Source organism: Hippoglossus stenolepis, chromosome 16 (genome assembly GCF_022539355.2).
Source record: "Hippoglossus stenolepis isolate QCI-W04-F060 chromosome 16, HSTE1.2, whole genome shotgun sequence".
Classification (NCBI taxonomy): Eukaryota; Metazoa; Chordata; class Actinopteri; order Pleuronectiformes; family Pleuronectidae; genus Hippoglossus; species Hippoglossus stenolepis.
The window spans coordinates 14,398,718-14,419,310 of record NC_061498.1 but is presented as its reverse complement, the minus strand read 5'-3'; the positions used below and the strand labels follow the sequence as shown (position 1 = coordinate 14,419,310).

The following is a 20,593-nucleotide window of genomic DNA, read 5'->3' as shown; positions in this document are numbered from 1 at the left end:
AGGCTCATATATATTGTAAAGACAGTCTGGTTTGATGTGAAGGAGAGCAGGAGAGATTAAAACTCCACCGCTCCACCAGTTTCTCAGTCCATCCCTCAGCTCCGGCTTCTGTTAGAAAGCGTGAGGCGAAAGGCACGGTGACCAGTGGCCTCTTCTGAGAAGTGTCTGATTAATCCGACTGGTTGGAAATGAATGGCGCAGCCTGACACAGCGAGTCGCGGTGACACGCCGTACACGCCAACAATCACCACACTGCAGCGTGGCATCTGCCAGCCATTTTAAATGCAGCGCTTGACAAGCTGCGATGAAAGACGAAATGAGCAAAGCCGCTTTTCTGTGATATGTCACAAATCATTTTCATGGCAACGCGCATGTCAGTTTGTGCTGGGAAGGGGGGTCATGACACGAAGCCGTACAATAGCTTCATCTTTAAAGCAGCTGGAAGTCCATCCACTGATTACAGTTCTGGAAGGAGAGTGGGACAGAGATTAGTGAGACAGAGCGGCGAGGAGAGGATGGGAAGTGGTCGATGACTGACAACTCGTTTATTTACTCTTCCCTTCTCTTTCCCTTCTCTGTACCGAGCCGCTGAGGACAACTCTCAGTTTTTTTCCTCACAGTCTGACCTGTTTGTTTGACACAATACACACCGACATGGGAAAAACACACACGATCTCGCATGCCAGGCAGGTCTCGCATGCCGCGGAGAACCTCTCCTCCGCTTTTAATCCAAAACGCTGCCAAATTCCATGGGTCAAGTGGAACCAAACCGACCGACCGGTGAGGGGCTTGGCAGGAATGTCACAGGAGCACGCGTTGGCAGGTGTGTTCTCAGCGGGGGGAAAACATGAGGGGAGGGAAGTACATGAGGCGGGGGAGGATAAGGACGTTGTTGCCGGACTCCTGTGAGATTTCCACTGTATATTCTGGGATTGAGCTGTTCATGTGAGGCTTTCACATCCCCACCAGGTGCCAAAGCCATTATTGACCTATGAGTCAATGTGTGTGTGTGTGTGTGTATTCGTCTCCCAGACATGAAGAACTATTGTAGCCCTGTGCTGATTGTATCCGAAACTACCCTGGAAGAAAACAAGACTATGGTTTTATCATCACAGATTATTATCATAGTGTCTGACTTTTTATGAGATTTTAATCCAGGAATTAATCCGTACACCTGCGCTTCAGGAAACTCTTCATCACCAGGATAGCGTGTGATGAAGCTAGGGGAGAAAAGTGAAATATTCATGAGCAACACACCACTGGACCTTGACATGACCTTCAGTTCATTGGTCGGGATAAAAAAAAACCTCAATTCACTTTGCACTTCACAGCTCATTCTCAATACAAATTTCCATCCTTGCGCTGAACCCATAACATAAGGTGTGTGCGCTGTAGGAGATCTGGAAAAATTAAGTGTTGATTGAGGAAAAACTATCGAGTGGGGAGGATGAAATACGGGGGTTTATCTGCTGGATGAGAGAAAGGATGAGAGCTGGAGTCAGACCTCTTCTGCTGCGGTGTTGGTTCTACGACCGGATAGAAAGGACTGACTCTGACACAAAATTACATCCACACACAGACACACTCACGCACAGACACACACACACACACATTTGAAAAGATAGGTCATGCTGGCTAATCCAGGCTAGCTCCAGCAGACCTATAGGGGGCTGGTCTAATCCTGTTATCGGGCCCAACAGATGCTGTTGACAGAACAATAAGCGGGGGGCCAATATTGCAGCGCGGCCCCGAGGAGGTCATGAGCCAAACTCATCACAGCAGCAGCAGGATCGCTGGCTGGCAGAAGCGCGCCGGACTCCGCGCCGGTCACACACACACTGGCTCTCCGAGGCCGAGCACCTCATGCGACAGCGGTTCAAAGTGATTTGTTCCCTGGTATGTGCACCCCTTTTTGTTTTGTCTGTCAGAGGGTGTAGAGTGTGGTATTTATAAAGCCGGGAATAGACCCAAAGCATATAAAGAATATATATATACAGAGCCCAGACACCACCTTCATAACCACTGACAACCACCAACACAGAGGTTTTTCAGTCTGGATGCTCAGGAAGGTAAACACATTAAACAACACAACGACCAACATGTAGACGACAATGTCTGCATCTAGGTGAATGAATTTAGACAACTGAGAGTATATTTAGAATCATACTTTGTCAGTTTTCAGCATTTTTAAAAATTCCAGCCATAAAACTGAAGAAAAAAATAACAAAGACACGAGAAAGAACAAACACATGGAACAAGAAGGCAAAAGATTTTGAACTTTAAATAAAACAAACTACTTTTCTCCCGGACAGCTCAAAAATATCCATCCACACCCAGTCATTCACAGGGGACAACAACCCGCTAGTTGGCGCAGTTTCCACTTTCAGACATGAACTTTAGAAGTTTTTCCTTTTTCATATGAAGGACACCCGCCAACATTTTTTAAATCTACAATTGGAACGGTTACAATCTGCATTCCCTCCCGGGTTAAATGTCTCTGCAAAAGGTTTTTATCAGCTTCTTTATTTTGGCAGTCTAGACGCTAACGCAAGACATTATGAGGTGAATTAAACTTCCAGGCTGTCGTGCATAGATAAACATTTTTTTCATGCACTTTATTCAAAAAAAGTTGGTGAATACCCTTTAAACAACATGCAGCTGGCACGACAGCGAAACAAGAGAGTGCCTCAGTTTCCGGGGCATCTGTGCCATCAAACATGACTCACCAGGGAAAAAACGAAAAATACAGAGGCAAACTACAGACAATGGGAAAGGAGTCAAATGCCTTTTTGGCAGGTTTATCCATGTTTAAAACAACACGTATACCGGCTAATTTGTTGTAGAAGATCTTAATAAAGATGTAAGGTGCTGTGTGTGTGTGTGTGTGTGTGTGTGTGTGTGTGTGTGTGTGTGTGTGTGTGTGTGTGTGTGTGTGTGTCGTGCGTGCGTGCGAGTGTGTGTCTGTGGTTTCCTCCAGATCATAGAAGAAAGACAGTGCCTGAGGCTGCTTCGCTTTGTGTCTCAACTTCCAGCAAAGGATCCTTTCTTCTGCACACAACACAACACCTCGATACAGATACAGTATAATACAGCAAGCACGCGCACGCACACACACACACACACACACACACAGTCTTACACCATATCACTTGGCCGATCTCTCCAGCAGCAGCAGCTTTCGTCACGCACACGTATGTAGACCTGAATCTGAAAATATCTGGATGATCCTGAAACAGCCAGTTACCCAGCCCCTCGCCACACACACACACACACACACACACACACACACACACACACAACACACACACAACACACATGCACTTCATGTGTCAACTCTGTCTGTAACACACACTGCAGTCGCTCATCATTCACTGTAAAGCATAAGAGGATGAGACATGTGAGAGAACAGCGAGGAAGAGTAAAAATGACTCCGTCGAAAAAGAAAAACAGCAAGAGCAACGTGAATGCAACTCTACAACAGGAGGTTTGTGACTGACACTGCTCATGACCAATAGGCATGAGTGGTGACACACATATTCATTTAACAATCCCACCGTGCAGGCCAGTCATGCATGAGAGCAGAAATAACAATGACGTTGGCTGCGTTGACGAGGAAGTGTTTTGCTCCCCTCTCCCTGACTTTCTGGTTTGTGTCCCAGTTTAACTAAATCCCATTAAAAACGCTTTCATCTCACTGCACTTCATTACTGTCATAAATGCTGCGGCTCAGCCCAGAGAGAGGCAGGGATTAGACGAGATGAGCTCATCTAAAATGTTACACTCTCGAACCCCAGCAGCCTGCTTAATAAAGACTCCCACTTTAAATTCGACATATTGGATTATCCAAATAGACCCTCCAGCGCAGAAGGTGTCACGAAGGTCGGGCTTGCTGTGGTTTGCAGAGGCATGTGTGTCGTACTTAGGCAAACGATGCACCGGATCATGACAGCATAGGTTTCTGCTCCTTTTCTTTTCTCCGAATATGAGGATGTGCAGACCAGCGTCCCTGGAAAATGTTCACCAATTCATAGAGGAGACAGGATGAGAGAAGGGAAAATAAAGAGCAGCTTTGCAGGCATAAGCGGGGAAAGCGAGAGGGGGGGGGGACGGCAGGGAGGGAGCCTGATATTGTGTGTCTGATTGGATGCGATGGGTCAGAGGCTTTCACACGCATTTATGAATGCTTATTTTAAGCAGAGCCCAAGCTGGGCTAATCTTTACTGCTCGCCTGAATGAGGGTGCTGATTAAAAGCTAATTATACGCTACAGATTTGGCCTCTGGTGAAGTCTCTGCTGATTTGACACGGCTTGGACTCTGGCCTGGGTGCATGCCTGTGGGCTTAGGCTCCAGATAGCCACGTGCGTGTGCGTGTGTGTGTGCATGTACAAATCTTAGGGGAACAAGACGTCAGCATGCATGATGGAGGCTGTGAGGTGTGTGCTCGCAACATTGGCATGAGACTGAGGCACAATTCTCAGGCGCTTGTGCTTTGCTTGATTATAACCAATTTCTGCCAGTGTTTACTTCCGCTCCATAAAATGTCAAAGGAAGATATGTTCATGCATCTATAATAATTATCCAGTAAAATATGATAATGTAAATCTACAGGGGTCATTCTACTGCATTATTTAGTTTTCACACACTGTTTATATTGCTGTATTTTTACCCAGATGTATGGTGGAGTTTTTAATAACCAATAGTGATATTGACAAAATGTAATTAGAGCTGATGCATATGCACAAATGCCAGCAACAAAGGACACATTATTGCTGCTGTTTTTCTCTGCAAAGGAGGTGATATTCTTGTCTGCTTTTGTTTGTCTGTTATTTCGCAGTATTATACAAAAACTACTTGACAGATTACCAGGAAACTTGGTGGGAGGATTTGGTATGAGTCAGAGAAGAACTCATTAAATCTTGCTGCAAATCTGGATCAGGTTGTTCAACACTGTGAGTGTGTATTTCAACATTTTGCTCAGAGAATAATTCATGGATCTTGATGAAAACTCAACATGTTTAGGGGACTGACTTTTATGAGTGTGCGAAATTTGGTGTAGATCCAAATAAAAATGTGGAGATAGTGGATTTAAATGTGGTTTCATAAGGTGACTGTTGGGCTTTAAGTCCAATTCATTCTTCTGCGTCGAAGCTACGCTGTAACCTATTTGTAGACGTGTACCCTACGCAGAGCCCCTACGCCGTATACCCTGACGTGCACCTCCCCGAAAATGTCACTATACGCGTTTTCTTCGTTGCAGTTCTTAAGGAAAAGTAATTGGTCTTCAACATCTATCAGCTCCAAATCCAACACGATCCGCTAAGTAACACTTGCCATTGTTCTGAAGTAAATAGAGACGCCAGAGAATTTGTTACTAGGTGGACAAGAAATATTGAAAAACCCATTGTTTTTCAAACAAACAATATTTCGCTCCAGACAAGTGTTTTGGCTCAGAATCAGTTTTAATCCTCATCTATACAAAGACACTGGAAAACACTTATCACTTGAACACTAATGAACACTGGGCAAGCACGTGCCGGTCAACACAAACATTGCTTGAATAATTGCTTGAATAATAGCTCATCTCCTATATGCATATAAGCAGTTGTATAAGCAGTTGTATGATTGTAAAATGAAGAATTTAAACAGCTGTGAGCAACGACGACAGGGTCAGCAACACAACATTGATTTTCCATGTGGCGTTCTACACTGGAGGCTAATGGCGCTTTTTAGTAAAACAGCTTAAACATCTAATAAATTGTTCATTTTATGAGCATTTTATTTGCATCATTAGTTATTCACATTATGGTTATATCGGAAATTTATTTTGGTTATAGCTGATGGCAACATGCATGCCAAGTTTCTTTTCACCTGCCTCTGCTCCTTTTTCGAAGTCACGTCTTTCCCTCCTCTTTAACATGTTTGACTTTCATCCCTCTCTGTGGGAACTCTCACGGGGCCTCTCTCTCTCCCCTTCCTCTCCTCAGGCTGCCACTCCACCGCTCAATCACACAGACAACTTGGGGTTAATATCCCTTCTCAATCCAGAAGGGAAGAGAAAAACAGAGCGAATCCTTTGCTGCCTGTTTAGCATCTTGTCCTTGACATCGTTACTCCTGCGGCGTGGCAGTATCTCGCGCCCCTGACCTTCCTGCAGGAACTAGCCCCAGTGCCACGGCAGCGCACGCAGAAAACAACGTGTCTCACAGCCAGTAGCCTACAGGGTGTCTCACTGTCTGTGACTATTTATGTCTCGGGCGATGACACAATCAGTTTGTTCAACTGCTTATTTTTCTTACCAAGACTGGACTACTTCAAGTAACCATTTCAGTGAAGCACTACATGAATATGTATTAGCTATTCAACAGCTGCATAACAGGGGTATTTGTTTTTAAGAGCTGAGAAATAAAGGCTCATGTTTACAATGGTTGAAAAAGTCCCACTGCTTCAAACATTCCACACAAGCCACAAACCTTGGTGTGGTCTTTGACTCAGCAAGAAGGTTCACGGTTTGAATCCCAGTTCGGCGGAGGTCTTTTCTGTGAGGAGTTTGAAGTTCTCCCCGTGTCTGCCTGGGTTTATTCATGCATATTGGGGTTATGTTAACTGCACACTGGCGACCTGTACAGGGTGTCAGCTGGGATTGGCTCCGGCTCCCCATGACCCTCAAAGGGAGGTGGTATAGATAATGGATGGATGGATCTCCTATACATGCACAAATACAGTATATCGACTACATATTGCAATTGTAATTATACTGTGCAATCATCCTGTGCCACTGCACTTTTGATCATGTACTTAATAATAGAATCTACCCATAATATCTGTTTGCAGTTAAATGTATGTATATATATATATATACGTACTTTGATTTCAATTTCTTTTATTTGTTTTAAAGCACCTCACAGTCTTGGCACTGGCATATATCATATGTCTCACATGCTCACAGTGTATGAACCACTATGACCCCTTGTTCCAATGTGATGCACTAGAAGCTTTGGAGGCAGTTTTAGCTTAAATGTCTGAGTCAACCTGAGATGCTGTAACAGCTGACTTTCAATGTGTGGTTTAAATACATTACTGACTGAATTCCATTCACTTACTCTTGTATGCTGTTTTGAATCAGTGAATTAATGTTAAAAACCAACCTGTGACTGTGAAATTTAAATTTTTATATTGTACATATCTTTTTCTTGTGTTTAACATTTTTATATACTGGTTTTTATTTTCTATTAATGCCCAGCACAATCATACCACAGCAAATTCCTTGTTTGTCCAAACCTACTTGGAAATAAAACAGGATTCTCATTCTGATTAACCTTTACTCCAATAATTTGTATTTGTACAGTATTTTTGCCTGTTTCCCATTGTTTGTAATATTTTGACCAGTGTTTAGTCTTTGATGATATCACTATCATTAATGTTGTTGTTATTATTGTTTTTTGCCATATTTCATCTTCATATTTGTTGTTTTTGGAATCTAAAGCTCTGTCTTATTATTGGCTCTTTTCTATGTGAAACCCTTTGAACTGCACTAACCTGTATCAAAGGTGCTATACAAATAAAGTTTGACTGACAGACTAACTGATTGATTTTCAATCGTCCCACAGTTGGTGCGTTCTCATGTTTTTTCACATTAACTCAGCCCGAGCTGCCGATCTAAAGACAGTGAAGCAACAGCCTGCAGCTGCTCAGGTGTCTTGTCAACAATAGAGAGAGGACGACTGTACATGCTCACCTTCATGTCAAGGACAAGATCATTCACAGCGAGGAACACACCTGGTCACTGCCTGCATGTGTGTGTATGTGTGTGTAGACTCAAGAAAGTGGGGAATTTGTTTAAGAGCTGGAGTATGACTGGAGGCATCTTGACAACTCCGACCTTCCCTCTCAAACTCCCACTCTCTCTCTCGCTCTCTCTGTCTCTCTCTCTCTCCATCCCCCCTTCTCTTTTTTCCTCCTCCACTTCTCTTGCCTGTCTTTATTATTAGTGGCAGCTAGAGGCAGTGGACCGGAAAATTCCCATCGAGAAACAAACCCACATCTGCATATTACAGCCCTGTTTCACGTCTGCTATGAGCGAATAAATTAATACATGAATAACAATGAAAATCATCCATTAGTTGCCTCACTCGCTCTTTAAATGGCATAGTGTGTGTGTGTGTGTGTGTGTGTGTGTGTGTGTGTGTGTGTGTGTGTGTGTGTGTGTGTGTGTGTGTGTGAGTGTGTGTGGGTGTTTGAGTTAGGAGGAGCTCTAGTCGTCTCTTTTGGCCATGCTCACCAGGGAAGGGAGCATATTTGCATAAAACCTCTAAGAAGTGGTATACCTGAGGTACAGTTGGTCAGATCACAAGTCAGGTGGCAACCGATGCTGGGACACAAACAAGTTCAAGTCCAGAAATATAACATCCCATATATTGATATAAAAAAAATTACCATTACATTATGTTTCATCCCTGTCTGTTTGTTTGTTGCTTGGTTTGTTTGTTTGTAAGCAAGATTACATAAAGAACTTTTGGATGGATTAGAAAGAAACTTGATGGATGGTTATGGGTCAGGAGGACACAATACATTTTGTTGCAGATCAAGATTAAGAAGCAGATATATGTTTTTTTCCCCTCTTTCTCCAACATTGTGAGACAATTTTCAATAATTTCTCTGTGAATAATTTATAGATCATGAGTGTGTGCAATTTGGTGAGAATTCAAATTAAAATGTGGATCTAGAGAATTTTAAATCTGGTTTCATAAGGGGACCTTTGGGGCTTGGCGGAGGTATGACCTCTACTAATTGCCATTCTTACACTAAAACCAAAATCCACAATTTTGCAAATGCATTTTTTAAACCCTTTAAAGGAAACATATAAAGCTCATATTCAGGTTCATTAATTCTGGGTTATTACTTTTTACATGCTCTGATTGGCAAGCTGGCCTACTCTGTTGTGATTGGTCAACCGCTTCAGCATGTTTTCCACTATTGTTAGACTAGCTGCTAGGTGTGCATTATGCAAATGTTGTTAACGTGTCACATCCCATCACGATTCCCCGGAAGTATGGTACGGACTACTGATGAAGGGTTTCAGGAGCTTCAGGAGCAGTGTTTTCTGTGGGGGGGGGTGCTCCCGTACTGTGGACTATGGACTTTTTTTTTTACTTTGCAGACCATTTATATTCCCAAATAATCTTTTAACACACTGAAAAAGCAGGTCCCCTTTTAAAACACCTTGTTTTCCTGTGCATTTGATTGACTGATTTATTTCCAATTTTAAAATCGGGACATCCCTGCACTTTACAGGCACACACTGAAAAATGTTTGTCCTTTTATTATTTTAGTGTGCTTTTATTCTATTTTTCAAATTGAAGATTCAAGGAAACTAGGGCTCATATTTATTATAGTAGAGATTTTAAAAGCTCTGATAAATAATAGTGATTTGGAGGCTGTAATACTAAAAGTTACTTGACTACTTAAATGACTCTTCTTCATTTTTCCTTTAAATGCATGTCTTTGATTTATGTAAAACATTTTGAGTTACCTTTCCTTTTGAAGTGTGGTATGCAAATAAACCTGCATTCCCTCAATCATCATAAGCCACTTATACAGTATATTACTATGATGAACACGAAAAAAAAGATGGTTACGTTTTTCTGTTAATATCTAGTATTGCGTAATGTAGGTTGTATCGGGTAGAAATGCAGATGTGAAAAATATGTTTGTTTCCCAGAGTGAAATAAAGCACAGGATGTGTTCTGCCTCTGTGAGCGTGTTTAGGTGAAACGCTGCTGTCATCGACGCCAGTGAGATGTCCATTTCTGTGTTTGTTAGCGCATCATACATGCCCTCCTCCCACTCTCGCTCTCGTCCCTTTCCGCTGGGTTTACATCTGCTTACCAAAGCCTGTCTGCTTCAGTTTCGTGTACGACACGGCGAGGGTCTCTGGAGGTCCGCCACGCGTCGCACTAAGCAAACGCTCCAACACTGTCAGAATACTTTGCCGCTGAATACGCTCATTCGATGTGATACAAAGGCTCTTGAGGGGATTAGATCAAAAAAAAAAAAAAAAGAAGATGCTTTAACATCCCAATGCAGGCAGATAAAAAAAAACTCAGTGACCCTCCGCAAGAGGCGGTTATTAGATCCCATGGTGCATCACTTCCGTTGGCAAGGCAGTGGATGTGAAGGATGAGAGGTATGTGTGAACTTTGGGAACTGCGAGGCTGAGCAAACTTTCAGGGGTCGTATATTATCTGTCCATTAGCAGACAGGCCATCCTTGCTCTGTAAATGACTGTGTTTGTCTGCGTCTGCTTCTTGCTCTGTCTCCCTCCCACTCTCTCTGTTCAATCCAGCCTCTCAGTCTCCTCTCTAATCTTTACCCCTTCCCTCCGTCCCTCTATCTCCGTCCTGCTGATGTGATCCTTCCCCTCTTAGAACCTCCATCTTCCTTGCTCCAGTGCCTCATCTGATTTATCTCCCCCTTTTATTCCTGACTACCTTTTTCCCCTCTCTAAACTCCATCCCGTCCCTGGATACAGCTGGTAATAAGTCACTCTGCTGTAATTTTGCCCTTTTAAAGGACTGTAATGATGGGGCTCAGAGGATGGCTAAGGTGCAGGTTAGATTGGGTTGGGGGTGGATGGATGGGAGGGGGGGTTTAAAGGGACTCTTCCATACCCAGAAAGAAAAGCCTTTTATGGGCTTTTTTTCCAATGTGCCATTGGGAGAAGAGAGCGAAATTGGCGAAAACAGAGAGAAAGAGACAGATGGATGGTCTGCAGCTCACACAAATTACCTTTGTTGTTTTCTATAGGATCATTTATAATCCAGTTTGTATTGGAGGAACTGGAAAGTGCAGATTCTCTATAAAACTACTATCAGAAATGCACTAGACTCCAGATTATGTCCTGATATCATCTAGTGGGTGTACGTGAGTTCTCAGAGACCCCGGACTTGCACTGGAGTTTCTCCTGCCAGCCCCCGTAAAACTCCGGATAATGTCCGGTTGACTCCATGTGAGAAGACAGCAGGAGATCTTCAGGAGGATTCACTGCGAACCACAACAGGAGTCGACTTAGAACGAATGTGATATTTGAGAGCTTTTGGCAAAAAACGCTATATCGCTTGGTCGATAACAATCAATCAATATGAGTCTTTCACAGTTTTCTCAGTATCAGCGTCTATGTTTGCTGATCATCAGAAAATCTTTCTTTAATACATCATTAATATGCATCCAACTGTGGGTAATGGTGTGGTTTGATTTTCTAGGCAACTTTAAGCCCAAAACATTGAGTGACTTGGTGTTTTGCTCACAAAAGGAGGGGGAAGTATGGATTTCTCGTACCTGTATAAATGTAAGTAATAGTCAGTGGTTATGCTAACTCAGTTTTAATATTGTAAACTGAAGAATCAATTCATATTTTATGTTGAGTATTTTGATCTTTGAATGAAAGGAGTTCAACTCTATTTGTAGATTGAGAATAACAAAAGGGCACAGTGATAGCAAATGAGGGCAACGGTGAGCGATAAAAAGAGAAAAGGGTCGTCTGTGATCGCTGACCCGGCTGCCAGAAACACTGTTGAAATTGACTGATATTTAATGACATTTAAAACACTGGCAAACAGCTCGATTCATTTAGCAGATACATCTGAGGCGGCTCTGGCTCTGTGGGTCTGTGCACACGGGTCAGATAAGGGCTGATAGTGAGCTCTGCTTGGCCTTCTAGCCGGTCGACCTGTCAGAGCCCGGGTAAACACAGACATCGAGTGATTTCTGAGAGACGCGCCCCTCTCCCTGTGGCTTTATGAGCGTCGCTCCTCGTGTTTCTCGCTCCGCTGGGCCCTGTGTGGCATGCTTTGCCGACCTTTTCCCAGAGTTTGAACTGCCGTCACGGAGGGGCCGCTCCCTGGGGCACAGCGGAGAGCAGGGAGAGGGAAAGGACAGTGAGCGGGGGGGATCTGGGGCGGAGGGGTGGGAACAAAGTGCAGGACTCCACAGCCACATCGAATTTCAGGAGATGTGTACACCTGCCCACCGCAGACAAAGACAGCACAGGGAAAACGTGCTATTTGTTTTTAAAGCAAAGAGATATAAAACAGGCCACCGCAAAACCATATTTACCCTAATAGAGTATGAAACCACTAGTAATTTGTAATCTAAATGTTTTAGATTTATTACTATAGACACTACTGCCACCAGTAAGAATTGTAATGTTTGCCCGCACTTAAAAATGACATCATGTTGAAGCAAGTTTATCTCCAGCACCTAGACACAGCCATCAACCAGCAGCCGCACTCATAGGCTTTCATAGCAACTGATCAAACAGACCGAACAGAGAGCGGCGACGCTCAACAATTTAGAAAGATCAGAAGAGACACACACCAACAATGTATGCGCATGTACTGCATGTCCAAAGGCGGGGGGGGAGGAGAGAAGTCATTTCACTCCGCTGGGAAATATATAGGGAAAATGGCGATGCAGCACAAAAATAAAACGCAGATGCGCCAAAGCATTCATGCAGAAAATCCTTGCCTTTAATCCAATTCCACACGCTTTATTAAAACAGAGCCAGGCAGATAGAATCAGACAGGCACCATGATGAAGGGACTAACGATGAAGAGGAGGCTCACATTACACAAACATACAAAAACACTACACACCTTACAAAAAAAGTGCACAAATCAAACGTGAGTGAGGAATGGACGACCGTGTAAAAAATGCAAATGCAAAATTCTCTCTCTCTCTCTCTCTCATTCTCTTTCTCTCAGAAAACACATGACACATTTATGCCTCCTCACAAAGCTGCGGATGATTAGCACAACGGAAAATACAAACAGCCACACACAGGCAAACAGTGTGCAGTCAGTCTGTTAGATTTATAGATCGACAGTCTGGGCCACAGCAGATCAGGCTGCCGTTCACTCTCCAATGCCTTCTCTCCTTCCTCCCTCCACACCCTTCTATCATCATTTGATCTTCTGCTCTAAAAACGGGAGATGATTTATCGTTCTGCACTATTAAGCCGTGTGTGTGTGTGTGTGTTGTGTGTTATCTGCATGTCCACAAGGCATTTCTTTCAGGGGTGTGGTCTGTTTTATTTATTCGTCTCTCATCTTTTTGGGCATGTCTGGCTGCGTAACCTTGGCCAAAATAAACAATGCCAATTATACAGGATTGGGGCCCGTCTCCTTCAGAATAAGGGTGTTTCTGCTGCTCATTGGTGGGTCAGAGGAAGTTTGGGGACGGCGTGAACTAAAGGAGAAAGGAAGTATATGCTCACTCCCTGACAAACACAAACAAGACAACTGGGAAAATCAAGACATGTTTATGTAGCTGGAAGAGTCTCCTGCTATTTGTAGAGTCTCCTATAATCAGAAGACCATATATATAGAGAGAGAGAGACCATTGATTATACATAAAGATAGGTGACAGGTTTCACTTCCTCACATTGTGAAAAAAGAAAGCTAAAACAGATAAAAGTGCCACCATCTTGCACTTTTGACGTCATTTGGATCGGCATTTGTGAGCCGCAGTAGTGACGTCCAGACAATACATCTGCTCCACCAATCACGGGTCTGTCTCAGGTGTCAAACATGATCTTGACTAGAACTACCTAAATGACAGAAGTCATCTTTGAGAAAAACTGATTTATATAATTTATGTTCTTTGTCTTTTTACCTGACTTTGTCCCATCTACAAGTATGAAGGCGCTCGTTTTTTTTGTTATGTGTCCTCGAGTCTTGTTCTGAACTCCACGTGATACCTTTAGTGTGTAACATACAAAACCTGTGAGGAAGCAGATCAGTGTAAAGAAAAATAGAAAAATAAATTGCATCTGGACTCGATTTTGTGTTTTCACCAGTAAGCTACGTTGAACCTATCACTCATTCATGTCACCTGCATGGGCTTCCTTGGATTTTTATGTAGATAATGATAATAATAACAATAATAAACAACACAATTACTGAACAATTTTTTTTTATGATGTAAATCGTCTGTAATCTGTGCATCTGTAAAATATCGACCAACCAGCAGTTCCTGCTCTGCTTGAGTTTTTTTTTGCAGTGGCATTGAAAGATTGCAAGTGTTGCCACAGTTTTTCTTTCTTGACAGGATGAAATATAGTCAACATTAGCAGGTATAAAAGAACCATCACAACCGAAAAAATACTTGAAGTTCTTCTTTTGTTAGGCTTTTGTTTGCTAAAGCAGCTTTATTTTATCTCCAGGAAACTCTTTTTGCTTCAGCCTCGTGGTGACTAAAACTTCATCTGCATCCAACCACCTTCCTTTAAAAATGAATGTATAACAAAGAGAGTAAGCTGCCGGCGTATACGGCTAATTTATATTATCACCTATTGTGAAACATTATACGATTCCGAAAAAGGCCATGACCTGAATAAATTAGCAACCGAGCTCACATCGTCACCCAAACATCTGGATCCTTTCTCTACACTCAGATCCGTCAGGAAGCGTCTCCACATATTATTCCACGGATGATAGAGTAAAATAACTTAATCACAGGCACATTCATCTTTTCGGCGGACTGGCTTCAGCACATGTCCGACATCCACGCCAGAAGGAAAGAGAGGAGAGGAAGAGGAGAGAGGAAGGAAGGAAGGGAGACAGGATAGAGAGAGGGGAAAAAACGAGCCTGGACCGACTGTCAGCTCAGTGAAGCAGAGAGGGAGGGCAACGCTCGCCGACATGGAGACGATTCGCTGGGAGAAACAGACACACACACACACACACACAAAAACACACACAAAAACACATATAGACTTTAAAGGAAAAACATGTTATTTTCTTCATTCATTGAGTCTTTAAACCTACGAACATCCATACGAGAGACAGATGTCTTGTACTGTACATATGTGGGCCGATGTAAACACAGATGCACCGAAGCACGTATTAATGTTTCCACAGCACAAGTTACAGACTCTGCAGCATTTAAAATTTCTAAAAATATTCAGAGATGCAGGATGCACACGCACACGCACACACACACACACACGCACACACGCACACACGCACGCACACACACGCACACACACGCACTCACACACGCACGCACACACAGCAGCAAAGCTGTGGTGAAGCTGAGGACACAGCAGGGCTGGCTGCCTGAGGGAGTCAGCAGAAGGTGAGCAGAGATAAGGCTGTGTGATTGTGACTGCATGTCAGAGAGAATCTGCACACCACAACAGTTCAGCACAACACAACACAGCACTGCACAACACAGCACGGCATACAAACACACAGCCACAAAACTTTCATGTATATGGTCCACAACACCTGCAGCAGTGAACCAAAACAGGGAATTTAGACGACGCATGCTGTGTTGCATATAAAACAAGTTTCTGCTATATTACAGAATTGATTACGTTTTTTTTCATGCTCGCTGGTCTCCTTCACCCTGAAACCACCAAGCCCACCTCAAAGAGCTGCTGATGACAACGGCTGAATGATCAAACAGCATCACCTCATGTTTTCTGTGGCGAGCTGCACTTGAACATGCAGCAGAGCGGACTACAGCTGGGAGCAACCTGACCGCTGACATGCACATGGGTTGTTCTGCGTTGTTCCGCCGAAAGGAGAAATTACTGATCGGTTTTCTGTCTGTATTCAGTTTGTCATCCAAAGATCCAGCAGTAAGAAGAGACTAACAAAAACAAAGCAGCCTGCCATTTTTACTGCCACTGTAAATCTGTTTTAACAAGGGGGTCCTTAACTCTGAGACAATAATATAGTTCAATAATATTGTTAAACAATAATATTGTTATAATCATATAAAGTTTGATCATTCAGAATGTATGCGATGTTAAGATGTTAAGTATGATTTAAATTATTTCTAGGTCAGTAATAACTTCAAGCTAATTTGGAGCTTCGACTAACTTGACTTCTCCAAAGGTCAGATTTCTTTGAGTCCCTTCTACTGAAAGGATTTGTTCAGATAACAGGTGAGCACCTGTTATAAATAAGGCTGTGCCTCAAATTTCCAGCAGATCATGACTCACTCAGTAGTGATGGTGGAAAATAGCACCAGAAAGTGTCAAACTCTTATTTTCAGCAAACAGGGCTATAAAGATTCAAGGGCACAATACATGGGAATCTTGGATGAATTACAGGAACCGAATCAGTTGTGTTGAAAAACACGACCAAAAGTGATCATCACATGACATGACATCACATGTAAAGACCAGTACAAATATATATTACATCAAGTACAAAATTGACTAAATAAATGTTGTGCTATAGAACATCAAAGTTTCTGACTATTATGGACTTTCCTCCATTGACAGCAATCATTTACAACAAACATGGTCAGAATTAAGTAGGAAACTCAATGATTACAACAGAATATCTCTCAGCTCCACCTGACGGGATGTCTCTGCATCAGATTGAGCATGTATTCATGTAACTGTGTCAATAAAAACAACAAAAAAAACCAAACATAACCTATATTTTCTTGGTTAATTTAGAGACGGCTGCTGAAATGTATATAAAGCTTATTGTTTGAGGAGCTGTTCCATGTTGTCATGCTATTCACAAAGAAAGACAGACAGAAGGAAAACACACGAGCACATACGGAAGAAGACAGTCCTATAACACATTTTGCATAAAAACAACTGTCTACTCAGCGAAACGTCGGGCCTATAAGTGCTTTGTGTATAAATAGTAAAAAAAAACTTTCAGCTCAGTATGTGTCAGTCTTATGTGCTGATCTCAGGCCTGGAGATAAATGGGAAATGTTTACAGTGGAAACTTTTCTGTCAACACTGGCATTTTCAGAACTTATTCCACACGTTGTTACTGCCCACATAGAGAAAAGCACCCAAATCGTCCTTTTTTTGTCTGCTCTCTACAAAAATGCATCATTTACACTTCAGACAAACACAAGCAGATGATGCACTCCTCTCCCCTATGGTCACTACATTTCTGCTTCACAAGAGCCATGTGTTGTCTTTGTTTGTTTCTCTGCGTGTGTTGTCAGATGAAGCAAAACAATAGTAATTTGATCCATTCTCATCACTGCTGCATAACAAAGTAGGCATTAAACACAACTCCACTATCAAATCAATATTTTATACTCATGCTTCAGACAAAACAAAAAAAAGAACGAACTTGGATTAATCACATGAAGAATCAGAGGAGCCAGATGACGTCCTCCTAACAATGCTGGCAAAGTTACTGTACTATAGGTTGGCTTTGTTTGTAAAAAGTCTGATGATGATGGTAAATTTACTGTATTTACACAGCACTTCTCTTGTCTTGGTGTTTTCACACCTGAAAGTCTGAAACAAGCTTCATATCTTTGTAACATTTCTCACATTTGATCTGGTTAGTTTTGGTTTCACATTGTAATTTAAGGGTCAAACAAAAGACTTTAGTATGACATGCATCCCGTCGTCATCACCTACTTGGGCTGATTTTTATACTGGATATTAATAGTTTTGTTGCAGGCACGATAATATTATCATGGTATTACTACCAGCAAAATGAATCCTCGTCATTTTAACATTACATCATCGTAGGTGAAGACTTTAAACAATTCTGTGAGCTCCTTCCACTTCTTTTCCTTTTTCTTACGCTTAATACCATCTCAAAATCCTGCAATTGGTCTGAAAGTCCAAACTATCAAAAATAAATTAATAAAGGTTACCCACTGCAAATGAACTGAACCATGGTTCCGTTTGATTGGTCTGGACTGTGGTTCAAGGCACATTTCCCCCCTGTGCCTGGTTCGGACTGTAACCAACAACTATTTATATATAATCCATTAATCTGTCAGTCTTTTTTTTTTATTAATCAATTAAAAACACAAAAGCTACATTGTATCCTCTCTAGCAGTTTATTAGAAAAGCAACGTCCTCAGCTTCTTGTTCAACGCTCTTTCTATATGTACGTTTTATTAAAGACATATCTGCAACATAATTGTACCTATTGTATAAGTTAGACAATTAAATACAATTTGACTGGTCACAATTCAAGTTCAAGATATTTGAATGAAACATTTCCTACAACTACGTCTGACACCAGCAGTGTGTCAAACCATCTCCCACTTTCACAGAGAGACTAATTAATCACAATCCTTGGCTTTACGCTCCTCACACTCATTACAACAGACCAAACGCAACCACACACAATATATAATCAAATCAAAACTCACACAAAACACAGCTCTTTTCATCTTTTCATCCTCTCCATGTCCCCACAGACTGAGGTGATAATAGATGATCTTAATGTTGTTTTGACAACTAGAAATCATCATCATCTCATTTACTTTCCTTAAGACAAATCATGTGCTGAGAAGAATCCTGCTTTTTCCAACTCAAGTTCATTTCAAAGATTAAATTCTTAACATTTGAGGACATACACAAGGTTGTCTATGCCCGGCTACATGTCTGTAACATCCTCTGTACAGGTGTGGCTGCTTTGGATTGGTACAGGATGCTGCTGCTATAGATTTTTAGTGGTTACAGAAAACATTACCGATTCTAGCCTCGCTACATTGGCTTCCTGTTTATTGATTTTTAGATTTTATTACTGACTTTCAAAGCTTTACACAACCAGGCCCGTGTGTATATCAATGATTTACTTACTTCCTATGAGATCAGCTAACATTCCTCTGGTATTTCCCAGAGCCTGATTGGTGAATAGAGGCCACCATGCTTTGTTTATTGATGTTTTATTGTTGTTGTTGTAGTTCTTTGAGCATCAGTCCACCTTAGAAATATATTTCCAGCACATGACATCTAACCATACTGACCAGATTATTCCTCTTCCTTTGAGAAATTAAATATGCTGATGTGAGAAAATACCCGTTTTAAATGTTGGCAGGAGGACTGCCAAAAAACACAGACACACCCATTTAAATGCAGACTTTAGAACAAACTGTAGTCCCTGCTGGCTGTTGACAGTGGGGCAGGTATAGGCCACGTGATTGGTTAATTCAGACAGATGCCTTGCAGCTCCAAAACCTGTTGTACTCAGACACTGTCTCCTTGTTTCTCAGTATCGAAAGCAAACTGAGCAGCCACCGACTGTGACCCCTCAGCCTTCAGGCGACCTGCCACTACTAAAGATCCACTCACATGACAATTAACAGCCTGAACTGGTCTTTCTAAGTATTTTTAATTTCTATATCCATGCTTTTAGAGGGGTGCTGGATCTTGTTGTATCCCAGGGTGCTTTTCTTGTGTTTTTGAAGTGTTTGGTGTGCATCCTTTTGGCAAGGCTGAAGAAAGAGAGAGGGTGAGCGAGTCAAACGCAACTGAGAGAATGATTCCCCTGCAGTAGAGTCCTAATCGAGGCTGTGACTGGAATGACAAAAAGTCCAAACTCACTCTATAGCCGCCTCACTTCCAGGAGCACAACCATCAAACACAACCGGCACTTAATTAGCGTCTCACTTTCTGACTTGGTTCAGTTCTGTTCCACAGTGTGTGTGTGTGTGTGTGTGTGTGTCCTCAGCCCAAGGCTCTTACTGAACACATTTCAGCAAATAGAATCCAATTTGTTTAACTTCTATTGAATACAAGTCGTGGGGAATTGGCACACGGCGGCTGGTGACAGTGTGCTGTGAACAGTGTGTGGGATTCTGTTAATCTGCACGGTCCTATTGTGCTACACAGTGTTACCAATCCAGCCGCAGAGCACTTTATCCAATGTTCTGGGTATATATCTAATTTTGAAAACAATGAACAAACAAACGGTCGGTCAGACAGCACTCGGGGGCCTACCTGTGGTGCTTGGCATCTTGCCATTGCTGATCTGCTTGAGTCTCTTCTGGTGGGATTTGCCATTGTAGTGAATTTGGGCCTGAGCGGCTGAGTTGAGTTGGATGTTGCAGACCTCACACAGCGTGTAGCTGCGCTGCTTCCTCTCCCTTTTGGGTCTGCAGAGTGCAGCAGGCAGGGCGCCCCCCGGTGAGTGCTCGTCCGGTACTGCACCCTCGTCCTGGGTTTCACAGCAAGGCTCCAAGTCCATCTGACCTCCCAGTGCTGCACCAAACCCCCTCCTGTCCAGGTCGGTGTTGGGCAGAGCTGATGTGCTGAACGGACGTTTCATACCTGTGATAGAAGAAGTGGAGGAGGACAAAAAAAATTCATGAGGCAGCTATAGAGAGAGAGACAACATACTGAACAGGAGGACAGATCTATATTTATATATAATACAGGTTTATTTTACATCTAAGGCGTCAAACCACATCAGATGCTCTCTCCCTTTCCAAGGCACCCCTGCATTAGCATGTGCAACTCAGTGAGAAACAGGAGTGAGGCCATGTGTACTGATGGAGGTATCGTTTTCCCCCAGTGTGGTCTGACCAGACTCACCCAGCATACAAAGCCGCCCTGTTAAAACTTGACAGCCACCGGGGACACTGGCAAAAATACCCCTGATTCCCAAAGCTTTGTAGAGGAGTGTGCGGAATCTGACCCCACTCCTGTCCGATGCAAGTCGGGCTTGTCATCGCCCCTCCAAACGCAGTGGCACCACCTGCACGTGCACATGAAGACATCAGAAGATGGGCTGGGCACCACTGCATACATGTTCCCACCGCACAGAGTTCAGCCCAAGTGGTGGTGGTCCTGGGGTGTGA

General features: G+C 42.7%; 1 protein-coding gene across 2 annotated transcripts in view; it reads right to left on the bottom strand.

Annotated features, from left to right (window-relative positions):
• The window catches only part of znf385c (zinc finger protein 385C), a 133,119-nt gene that overhangs the window by 71,940 nt on the left and 40,586 nt on the right, over positions 1-20,593 (bottom strand). For both annotated transcript variants that reach the window (XM_035181889.2, XM_035181890.2), the window contains exon 2: positions 19,734-20,063. In XM_035181889.2, the coding sequence (XP_035037780.2) occupies positions 19,734-20,061 (328 nt within the window). In that variant the 5' untranslated portion in view covers positions 20,062-20,063. The remainder of the gene's footprint in view (positions 1-19,733; positions 20,064-20,593) is intronic.